General features: G+C 37.6%; 1 protein-coding gene across 5 annotated transcripts in view; it reads left to right on the forward strand.

Moving 5' to 3' along the window:
- The window catches only part of WDPCP (WD repeat containing planar cell polarity effector), a 487239-nt gene that overhangs the window by 158163 nt on the left and 316582 nt on the right, over positions 1-12494 (forward strand). For all 5 annotated transcript variants that reach the window (XM_050753476.1, XM_050753477.1, XM_050753475.1 and 2 more), the window contains one exon: positions 1737-1928. In XM_050753476.1, coding sequence (XP_050609433.1) covers positions 1737-1928 — 192 coding nt within the window. The remainder of the gene's footprint in view (positions 1-1736; positions 1929-12494) is intronic.

A 12494-nucleotide genomic window follows, 5' to 3' on the forward strand; every position in this document is an offset into this window, starting at 1 on the left:
TGATAATATTAAACTCATAGGAAACATGAAATTTCCTAACATTTCATAACATAAATGATTTGCATTATGTGACAACTGAAAATGTCAGTCACTCATTGTAATTCAATTTCGTCATCTAGAAATTCATAGGTAACATACTTATGCGGCAAATCAGACGTCAAAATAATGTATATGTATTTTTAAGTACTTAGCAATTTCATTGTGGTATTTCTCTCAAATAAGAAGACTTAAAACAATGATATTGAGAGCTTAAATATAAGAAATTATACTTAATAGCATAAAGTACATCTGTGTTGTCTGTCATTGCCCATTTGGATTTTAAAACAAGGAAGTGGTATAGAGTATTGTACTTTTGCTTTTCTTTACAGCTGTACCATAGTTTAATTCTTTCAGATTGACATAATTTTGGCAAAGAAAATTGCAGGGTAAACATCCTTAAACTATTGACCTTTAACAAGTTTTCCTGTCTACATCTGAAACAGCCGATTCAATTTATTTAACAGTGAAGGGACACTGCGAGGAGTTAAATGTTTACCATGAGAGAACAACACTGGTAATTACTTTGATTTCAGTTCCTTTTGATGTGCATTCAGAGGATGAAGAGGTCAATAATATTATGGCCATGCAAATAGAAAAGGGTTCCTTTTGACCATCTTGAAAAAAAATAGCAAAGGATTATTAAAGCATTAACCTTGGTTTTAATGGCCTTGGTTGAGTGGTGAGATCACAATTTGGATGAGCCTGATTATTTACTAAATACAATACATAAATGCAACGGGTTCTTAACACCCATTGCACTCTGGCATTATCGCATTACTGCCATCCTTTGTTGCCTTGCAGACAGGAATATGAAAGCAATCTGTCATGTAGTGAGACTGGCTCCAGAAGCATTTCTCTGATAAGAAGACCCCCTGCCCTTTGCTAGTGTCTGGTCCAGTAGGCTTAGCCATGCGCTTAATCCCCAGAAAGTGGTTCGATTATTGCTGACCAGCAATGGCAAGATAGTTTTTTTTTTCTTCCAAGCTATCAACCTTCCATTAATTCCTTAAGCAGAAATACGGTGCAATCTATATTTCCTTGGCATGTGTCACACAGATGGTGCCGTGCTTATGTTTTCAAATAACCATGTTCCAAAATAACATAGTTTGAATAATAAATTATACAAATCCTGCCTAAGAAAGAGAAGCATAATTCTCAGAAGCTGCATAAACTTTTATGCATGGTGCTATGGCTTATCCCTTTTATGCAGAATATATGTGTATACGTCGCATATATTCTTTAAAGAGATATTTGCCTCAAGTTGTTTTTCCTTTTTTTGTTGTCAGTCATTGTTAACATGTTATGTCTTAAACAGTAGTGAGACACTCTTGGTCAGCAGTACTGAACTTGTCATTTTATACAGCTGGTCCTAAATCCTATGTGTAGGTCGATGCTGTCAAGCAACCATGACTGTACATTTTCGTATTGATTGGAATTGCTACATTCAATTCCTTCCTAACTCACATTTCTTCTCTTCCTTCCTTTGCTAAAAATGGGGAGAATTTTGAACATATGTCTTTTTTATACATGTGTCAGAAGAATTTGGTAAATTCTGACACCTTCTTAAGCACATGTTTAACATGCATATTTATTTGCATGTAACTACATTTCCAGATGCTTTAATTTTTGTAATACTTGAGGATTTTGCATCTTTTAAAGAAACGTTTCATGTATGCTTTTTTTTTCTTAATCATTAGATTTTCTATTATGAAATACCTGGCCCAATAAACAAGACAACAGAGCGACATCTAGCTATCAACTATGTTCATGATAGAGTTGTTTGCTGGTGGCCACTGGTCAATGATGATGCTTGGCCTTGGGCCCCCATTTCTTCTGAAAAGGACAGAGCCAATCTACTCCTCCTGGGTTATGCTCAAGGAAGACTAGAGGTAAATCTAAAACAAATATGTACATTTTAATAAAGTGTAAATAAAATAGGATTATTAGATTTTCTGTTCTGAAATAAATATGAATTATTTTTTACCTATAATTTGTTTTTTCAAATATTCAGAAAAGGAAATTACATATGAAATGAGATCCTAAAAAGTATCGTATCTAGAAGATACCCAGACAATTCCAGGGCTGGCTAGAATAGTATAGTAATTAAGAGTCTAGGCTTCCAGGTTCAAATGCTAGCTCTGCCACTATGTAACTTCCTGTCCTTGACCAAGTTACTAATTTGTATGTGCTATAGTTTCATTATTTGAAAAATATGGTTAGTGATGATAAATGAGTTAATACATGCATTTAGAGCAATATCAATATATAGTAAGCCCTGATTCACTGTTCACTATTATGACTCTTGTTATTATCATTATTAGTTCTATTATTTCTGTTTACTCATGATATCATGCCTGTGAAAGCTTTTGTTACCAATTACTCTCTTCAAACCTCTGTCAATTAATGAACATTAGTTAAATGCCTATACTGTGTAAGTCCCTGTTGTGCCAGACCACATTTGGGGCAAGGATATTTAAGGAGAGCTATAGATTATAAGGTCAGGACAGTATCCTCTCAATTCATGATAATGGTTTGATCATTCATTCATATATGTGAACCTATGTGTATTTTCAGTTTGTACTAGTACTTTGGTTACAAAATTCTGTTTTTGTTGTATTATAACTGTAAAAAACAAGCTCCCTCTCCCCCACTTTCTTATGTAGGTAAAATAGTATGTTCCTGTATTTGCCTCTAAATCAATTATGTTTTAGACTTTTAAGGAGTATTACCCAGAGTCAGCATTTGAGATAAGATGAATAAGTTTAAGTTTTCTCTATCCCTACCTACCTCTTCTGGTTTTATAAACTTTCAGGCTATCTTTTTAAGACTGAAGAGTCCTAAAATTTGATGTGTAATATATATGTATGTATGTATATACGTCTTCTGTAAAAATCCTCTTAATCACCTATAGATTTTTTAGTTTCCTTTTTCTGGAACTTTTCTAATTCTGTTACAGTGACTAAAATCACTTGTAGTATCGGTGTGGATTTTATGAGGCTAAATAAGTGCTCTATTCCTACTCACTTCCTGTTCATGACCAATATTTTCTTGATCTTGAGCTCAGAAGTTCATTGAGTAAAAGACTTTGTTAAAATGACTTAATGTAATTAAGCTAATTAGAATTCAATTAAATGGGTGTCTTATAATAAAAGTAAAAATAATTAAATTAGCTTTTAGTTATATATTTTACAAATTACCTTTCTTTGAAATGAGTCCTTATATGAAATTAGGACTGTCCTAAAAGGATATACATAGTCTACATACCTCATTGCCTGGTGTCATCTAGATCATGGACTTTGGAGTTGAACAAACTTGGGGTTGCCTGTTGGTTGCACCATATACTAACTATGTCACCTTAATCAAGTTTACTACCTCTAAACTTCTGCCTGCTTCTAGCTAATTCTGTGTTCCGTGGCTGAGTAGATCACCTACCCTATCTGACTTTAGTTTTCTTACTTTTAAAACAATAGATTTAATTCAGATAGGTCACTTCTAGGTCTTTTACAGCTCTAAAAAGTGCTTCTATGGATCCTGAAGCACAGATCTGATTTAGACATTGTCTGCCCAAAATTCTTCTGTAGATGCTAAAACCAAACTCAGCTTCAGCACTAAAAAACCTACCCTGATTGCCCTTGGCCTACCTTTCCAGTGTTGTTTCCTTCCATGTCTTAGTCAAATGAATTTACTTGCTGACTCATTATTTCCTACCTCTGCATGTGCACATTAGTGGTATTTCTACTTGAAATAGCCATATCATTTAGCAATTACTGAGCATGACCATGGGGTAGGCACTGTATTTCATACTAGGGGATATGAATAAGAAACTATCCCTGCCTTCAAGGATCTTAGTGTCTGCCAGTAAGAGACAAATATGAAAATGTGTAAGTGCATTAAAGTGTTAATGATGCTGTGGGTAGAGTATGTGTAAGCTATAGTGAGACCCAATGAAAAGTGGTGGTCGATTCTACTTAGATATTAAGTAGGGAAAATTGAAGAGACTTCCCAATGTGCTTCAATATGAGCTTGGCACACAGTTTTACTTTTTTTTATTATCCTTTCTTATCTAACCTTTCTAGAGTTGATATCAAAGTTTTACTAGCTCTGTGGAACAATCTGGCTAGCTTTTTCCTTTTCTCCTCTCTGCAACAGTACCAAAAGGAATTGATACTTGAAAGTTTGGTAAAACTTACCTGTAAAATTTCCTGGGTGTGATGTCTTTCAAGGAGGGTAGATTTTTTTCATTATTGATTCCATTTTTAAAGGGTTTTTTTTCTTTTGTTTCCATAATTGGTGTTTCTAGAAAATTATTCATTTTATGTATTTGAATATTTTTTCATAAAGTTGTATGCAAATTTGTACATGATTCTTTATTCACCACTGATTGTATAATTCCCTCCCTTTTGATCTTATTAAGATATATAATTCATTTTTTGTCAAGAGCTTTTGTTTTAGGAATTGGCCCTTTCAGTTATTCTATCTACTGGTAAAATTTGTAAAGATTTCTTTTTTACAGCTTCATGTGAAATTCATTATGCAAAAAGTATAATCTTGTAGAAGAAATGTCTAGGGCACTAATTGTTTTTCTTGTGTGTGTGTGTGTGTGAAGCCATAATCTTTAAATATGAAGTAGAGAATTTTTTTTAGAATATCAGGAACCGAAAGTACCAGTTTATTAAATTAGTATTCAGGCATATTCCTTTAATTTTTTTTTTTTTTCAGTAGCAGCCAAGGGACTTCTTGGACTAATCATCAGAATAAAGATAGAATATGCTCTTAAACCCTAAAATTCAAACTAAAAAATCAGCAGCCTTGTAGAGAAGAAATTTAATCATTGGATCTATTGAACTGTAGAAGTTTTAAAAAACATTTATCATCTAGGTTCAATCAGAAAAGATAATAGCTTTTATTTGGACAATGGCAGGATCCTAGAGCAGTAGTTCCTAGCTTTGACAACACATTAAAATCACCTACGGGGCTTTTAAAAGAGGCCCACCCAGACCAGTTACATCAGAATCTCTGGAGGGGAGGGAGTATCAGTATCTTTTATGGGTTCCCTAGGCGATTCTCATGTGCATCCAAGTTGAGAAACACTGCTATACGCAAACTTAAAAAAATGTTTCTGAGCCATCTTTTTTACATAACAGACCATGAAAAGGATAAAGCCCACATACTGAACCAAATGAGAGTTTTAACAGTAGATTCTAAGTAGAAAATTGGCCTACCAAGCAGCTAAAAACAAAACAAAATAAACAAAGGAAACACAGAAATAAACTCTCTGTGACTGAATTATGTGATTTTCAGAGGAGAAACATTTTAAAATTATTTAATGGATATTAGAAAACTGCTGGTCTAATTTCTCACCACAGAACCCTAAGCAACAGTCCATTTTTTTTTTTTTTTTTTTTTTTTTTTTTTTTTTTTTTTTTTAAAGGATGAATCTCGCTTTGTCTCCAGGCTGGATCTCAAGACCTTGGCTCGCTGCAATCTCTGCCTCCCAGGTTCAAGTGATTATCCTGCCTCAGCCTCCCAAGTAGCTGAGACTACAGGCACGCACCACCATGCCCAGCTAATTTTTGTATTTTTAGTAGAGGCAGGGTTTCAACATGTTGGCCAGGATGGTCTCGATCTCTTGACCTCGTGATCTGCCTGCCTCGGCCTCCCAAAGTGCTGAAATTACAGGTGTGAGCCACTGTGCCCAGCCCAACAGTCCATATTTTAATTAGAAGAACACAACAGAGAGAATTATGTAGTTTAAGAAAAACTTCTTTTGAAAAATATACAGTAAATAGTACAGAAAAAAATTTTTTATCAGTAAATTCATTTAAAATATTAATATATCTTAATGGTCTATATGTAGATTATCACATATAACATGGTAGTTGTTTTCATTTGAATTTCCACATATTCTTTTTGTTTTATTTTTCAACTTATTTTAAAATTGGGAGGTACTTGTGCAGGCTTGTTACAAAGGTATATTGCAGGTGGCTGTGGTTTGGGGTCTGATTGAAACCATCACCCAGGTTCTGAGCATAGTACCCAGTAGGTAGTTTTTAGTCTTTGTCCTCCTCCCTCTCTCCCTGCTCTACTATTAGTCCCCACTGGATATTGTTCCCTTCTTTATGTCCGTGTATATAACCAGTGTTTAGCTGCCACTTATAAGTGAGAACTGTTGTGTTTACTTTTCTGTCCCTGCATTAATTCACTTAGGATAATGGCCTCCAGCTGTATCCGTGTTGCTGCAAAGGACATACTTTCGTTCTTTTTTATGGCTGCATTGTATTTCATGGGGTGGGTGTGTGTATCACATTTTCTTTAGACAGTCCACCATTCGATGGGCACCTGGGTGGATTCCATGATTTTGCTACTGTGAATAGCACTGCAATGAATTTACAGGTGCATGTGTCCTTTTGGTAGAATGATTTATTTTCTTTTTGGTGTATACCCAGTAATAGGATGGCTGGGTCGAATGGTAGTTCAACTCTTAGTTCTTTGAGAAATTTCCAGACTGCACTCCACAGTGGCTGGACTAATTTACATACCCACCAACAGTGTGTAAGTATCCCCTTTTTTCTGCAGCGTCACCAATTTCTGGTATTTTTTGACTTTTTAATGAAAGCCATTCTAACTGGTGTTAGATGGTATCTCATTTTGGTTTTGATTTCCATTTCTATGATAATTAGTGATTATGAGCATTCTTTCATATGTTTGTTGGTGATTTGTATGTCTTTTGAGAAATTCATTTCCTTTGCCTACTTTTTATAGAGGTTGTTTTTTGCTTTTTGATTTATGTTCCTTATAGATAGTATGTATTAGACCTTTGTTGGATGCACAGTTTACAAATATTTTCTCTCATTCTGTAGGTTGTCTGTTTACTCTTTTTATAGTTTCTCTTGCTCTGTAGAAGCTCTTTAGTTTAATTAGGCCCCACTTAATTTGTGTTTTTCTTGCATTTGCTTTTGAGGACTTTACCATAAATTCTTTGCTAAGACTGATATTGAGAAGGGTATTTTCCTAGATTTCCTTGTCGTATATTTATAGTTTGAGGTCTTACATTTAAGTTTTTAAAATGAATTAATTTTTGTTTAATTTAATTTAATCATGAATTAATTTTTGTTTATGCTGATAGGTAGAGTTCCAGTTTCATTCTTCTGCACATGAATAGCCAGCTATCCTAACACTATTTATTGAATAGAGAGTATTTTCCCCATTGCTTATTTTTGTCAAGTTTGTTGAAGATCAAGATGGTTGTAGGTGTGTGACTTTTTTTCTGGGTTCTCTATTCTGTTCCATCTCTAGGTTGCTTTGGGAATTATGGCCATTTTAACAAGAATGATTCTTCCAATTTCTGAGCATGAAATGTTTTTCCATGTATTTGTGTTGTCTCTGATTTCTTTCAACAGTATTTTGTAGTTCTTATTGCAGGTATCTTTTACCTCCCTAGTTTGCTATCTTCCTAGGCATTTTATTCTTTTTGTGGCTATTGTGAATCGGATTGCATTCTTGATTTGGACATTATTGGTGTAGAAAAATCTTGCGTGATTACCCTGGCAAGGACTTCCAGTACTATATTGAATAGGAATGGTGAGAGTGGGCATCCTTGTCTTGTCCCAGTTTTCAAGGAGAATGCTCCCAACTTTTGCTCATTCAGTATGATATTGGCTGTGGGTTTGAAATAGATGGCTTTTATTATGTTGAGGTATGTTCCTTCGACACCTATTTTGTTGGGGGTTGTTAAAGGATGTTGGATTTTACTGGAAGCCTTTTCTGCATCTATTGAGATAATCGTGTGGTTTTTGTCTTTAGTTCTATTTATGTGATAAATCACATTTATTGATTTGTGTATGTTGAACCGACCTTGCATCCCATGGATAAAACCTACTTGATTGTGGTGAATTAACTTTTTGATGTGCTGCGGCTTTGGTTTGCTAGGGTTTTGTTAAATATTTTTACATCTATGTTCATCAGGGATATTGGCCTGAAGTTTTCTTTTTTTGTTGTGTCTCTGCCAGATTTTGGTATCGGAATGATGCTGGCTTCGTAGAATGAGTTAGGGAGGAGTCCCTCCTCCTCGATTTTTTTTTGGAATAGTTTCAGTAGGATTGGTACCAGTTCTTTTTACGTCTGGTAGAATTCGGCTGTGAATCCATCTGGTCCAGGGCTCTTTTTGGTTGGTAGGATTTTTATTACTGATTCAATTTCGGAACTCATTATTGGTCTGTTCAGGTTTTCACTTTCTTCCTGGTTCAATCTTGGGGGGGTTGTGTGTTTCCAGGAATGTATCTATTTCCTATAGATTTTCTAAGTTTTGTGCATGGTGATGTTCATAATAGTCTCTAAGGATCTTTTGCACTCCTGTGGAATCAGTTGTAATGTCATCTTCGTCATTTCTGATTGTGCTTATTTGGATCTTCTTTCTGTCTTTGTTAATCTAGCTAGCACTCTATTAATCTTGTTTATTCTCTCAGAAAACAACTTTTGGTCTCATTGATCTTTTGTATGGATTTTTGTGTTTCAATTTTGTTTGGTTCTCTGATTTTGGCTATTTATTTTCCACTGCTACCTTTGGGGTTCATTTGTTATTTTTTTCCTAGTTCCTTTAGGTGCAATGTTAGATTGTTAATTTGAGAGCTTTCTAACTTCTTGATGTAGGCATTTACTGTGGTAAATTTTCCTCTTAACACTCCTTTCACCCAGAGATTTTGTATGTCTTGTCTCTGTTTTCATTAATTTTAAGAATTTTAAAATTTCTGCCTTAATTTCATTGTTTACTCAACAGTCATTCAGGAATAAGTTGTTTAATTTCCATGTAATGTTGTGGTTTTGGGAGAACTTTTGGTATTGATTTCTTATTTTTATTGCAATGTAGTCCAAGAGTATAGTTGGTATGATTTTGATGTTTTTAAATTTATCGAGACTTGCTCTATGGCCAAGGAGGTTGTCAGTTTTTGAGTGTGTCCCTTGTGCAGATGAGAAGAATGTATATTCTGTGGTTATTGGGTGGAGTATTCTCTTATGTGTCTATCAGGTCCAATTGGTCAAGTGTCGCAATTTAGTCCAGAACTTCATTTTCAGTTTTCTGCCTTGATGATCTGTCACATGCTATCAGTGGGTTGTTGAAGTCTCTCTTTTTTTTTTTTTTTTTTTTTTTTGAGACGGAGTCTCGCTCTGTCGCCGGGGCTGGAGCGCAGTGGCCGGATCTCAGCTCACTGCAAGCTCCGCCTCCCGGGTTTACGCCATTCTCCTGCCTCAGCCTCCTGTGTAGCTGGGACTACAGGCGCCCGCCACCTCGCCCGGCTAGTTTTTTGTATTTTTTTAGTAGAGACGGGGTTTCACCGTGTTCGCCAGGATGGTCTCGATCTCCTGACCTCGTGATCCGCCCGTCTTGGCCTCCCAAAGTGCTGGGATTACAGGCTTGAGCCACCGCGCCCGGCCTGAAGTCTCTCTCTATTATTGTGTGGCTAAGTCTTTCACATAGGTCAAGAAGAACTTGTTTTATGAATGTGGGTGCTCCAGTGTTGGGTACATATATACTTAGGATAGTTAGATCTTCTTGTTGAATTGAATCTTTTTTTATTATGTAATACCCTTCTTTATCCTCGACTATTGTTAAAGTCTGTTTTATCTGATGATGAGAATAGTGGCCCCTGCTCTTTTTTGATTTCTATTTGCATGATAGATCTTTCTCCATCCCTTAGTTTGAGCTTGTGGATGTTGTTAAATGTGAATTGCCTCTCTTAAAGACAGTAGACACTTGGACCTTGTCTTATTCAACTTGCAACTCCATGACTTTTAAGTGGGATGTCAGGACCATTTACATTCAAAGTTAATACTGATATGTGAGATTTTGATGCTGTCATTGTGTTATTAGCTGGTTGTTTTGTAGATGATGTGTAGTTGCTTTTGATGTGTAGTTGCTTTATAGTATTTGTGGGCTATGTGCTTACTTGTGTTTTTGTGGTAGCAGGTATTGTTCTTTTGTTTCCACGTTTAGCACTCTCTTAAGGACCACTTGTAAGACTGGTGTACTGGTAATGAATTCCTTTAGCATTATCTGTTTGAAAAGGATTTTATTTCTTCTTCACTTATGAAGCTTAGTTTGGCGAGATATGAAATTCTTGGTTGGAATTTCTTTTCTTTAAAGATACTGAAAATAGGCCCTTTTTTTTTTTTTTGAGACAGAGTCTCACTCTGTCACCTAGTTTGGAGGGCAGTGGTGTGATCTCGGCTGACTGCAACCTCCGCCTCCGGGTTCAAGCGATTCCCCTGCCTCAGCCTCCTGAGTAGCTGGGACCACAGGTGTGCACCACCATGCCCAGCTAATTTTTTTATTTTTTAGTAGAAACGGGGTTTCATCATATTGGCCAGGCTGGTCTCGAACCCCTGACCTCATGATCCGTCTGCCTCGGCCTCCCAAGAGTGCTGGGATTACAGTCGTGAGCCACCATGTCCCGCCACCATTTTTGCCTTTTAAGTTTCTGCTGAGAGGTCTGCTGCTAGCCTGATGTAGTTCCCTTTTTAAGTGACCTGACCCTTCTGTGTAGCTCCCTTTAAGATTTTTTCTTTGAGGTTGACTTTGGGCAATCTGAAGAGTATGTGCCTTGGGGATGGTTGTCTTTTATAGTATCTTGCATGGGTTCTCTGTGTTTCTTGAATTTGCATATCAGTCTCTCTAGGAAGATTGGGAATGTTTTCTTGGACTGTATTCTCAAATATGTTTTCCAAGTTGCTTACTCTCTCTTCTTCCCTTTCAGAAATGCCAGTGAGTCATAGGTTTGGTTTCTTTACATAATCCCATATTTTGCAGAGGTTTTACTCATTTTTAAAAATTCTTTAAAAAATTTTTGTCTTACTGAGTTGATTTGAAGAACTGGTCTTTGAGTTCTGAGATTCCTTTCCTAGTTTAGTCTATTATGTTGTTAATGCTTCCAACTGTATTTTGAAATTCTTGTAGTGAATTTTTCAGTTTCAGAAGTTGAGTTTGGTTGTTTCTTAAAATGGCTATTTCATCTTTCTACTCTTGAATCATTTTACTGGATTCACTGCGTTCTGTTGGGTTTCAGCTTTCTGCTGAATCTTGATGAGCTTCATTGCCACCCAGATTCTGAATTCTATGTCTGCCATTTCTGTCGCTTCAATCTGGTAAAGAACCATTGCTAGGGAGCTAGTGCACTTGTTTGGAGGTAAGGGGACACTCTGACTTTTGAATCACCAAAGTTCTTATGCGGATCCTTTCTCATCTGAGTGGGCTGGTATTCTTTTGTGTTTTTGGATTTGCTGTCGTTGAATGGGGCTTTTTGTTTTTATATAATTTGTTTACCTTGAGCTTTTAACTGTGGTGCAAGTTGAGTATAGTCAATAGGCTTTGTTTCTGGATGCTTTCAGAAGGCCAAGCGTCTGCACAGGATCTTCATCTGTGGCTAGATTCTTGCCCTCGGTTTCACAAGCTATGTATACTGGAGTATTTTTGGTGGTGTAATTTAGGCTGCAATCCAGTAGATGGCGCTTAAGAGTAATGACTGGCAGATAAGTTCTTAGCCACGTGGCTCCTGTGTTTCAGCATATTCGCAGCATCTCTCTGTGGTGTAGGAGAAAGATAACCCTCTCACCAGATCCATTCCCGGGCCTTAGGGGATCCCCCTCTGATCACTCGCACCATGCTCAATACCTCTGTTAGGTGTTCTAGGCCTCAGACTTTCTTAGATAGGGGCTGTGGCTGGCAGGCTATACCCTTCCCAGACAACCCTGTGGAGGGAGGCATGCCCCAGGCCCACACCAGCCCACGAATACCCATGTTTCACTCTTCTGAGTGTTCTGAAAGTGGGAGCTCTTCCCCCGCTTACATGCTGGCCACAGATCTCAGCTTGGCTCCCCTGATCTGTGTGTTGTAACCCTGGGGGACTGGGACTGGGCCTGCAGCTTTGCTCTCTGGCCCCTGATTTGGGTGCCGGCCCTGCTGGGGCAGTCAGAGTGCTCCAAGGCCACCAGCAAAACACTCAGGCTGGGCAGTGGAAGCTGTGCTATGTACACAATCTTGCAAGAGTGGCCAAGCAGGGGCCTTGGAAGGGGCTGGTGGACAGAGAGGTGTGAAGAACAGTCATGCCTCAGTCCTATGAGAAAGACAGTCCTCTTCTCTCCTGGCTCAGTGGTCAATTGGGGATAGAACTACTTGGAGGAAAATGGAGAACCTATGACCACATTTTGCTGCAGCTGCCTCACTTGCAATAGCTGACGCACGCGCCCCCGACCCCTGCACCCCCCCACACACCGCGCGCCTCCCTGGGCTCCATGCTGGCGAATCTCTGTCTCTGCTTACACTCTGGGCAGATACCCCTGCCAATTCAAACGTGTACGGGGGTTGTGGGATCTCTTGTAGCTAGGATCCCAGAGGTAAGCGGCGAGAGAGCCGTTCCCCTGCCGTCACTTCACACACCCTTTCCTTAGGAGATGTTCAGGGC

Source organism: Macaca thibetana, chromosome 13, assembly GCF_024542745.1.
Source record: "Macaca thibetana thibetana isolate TM-01 chromosome 13, ASM2454274v1, whole genome shotgun sequence".
NCBI lineage: Eukaryota > Metazoa > Chordata > Mammalia > Primates > Cercopithecidae > Macaca > Macaca thibetana.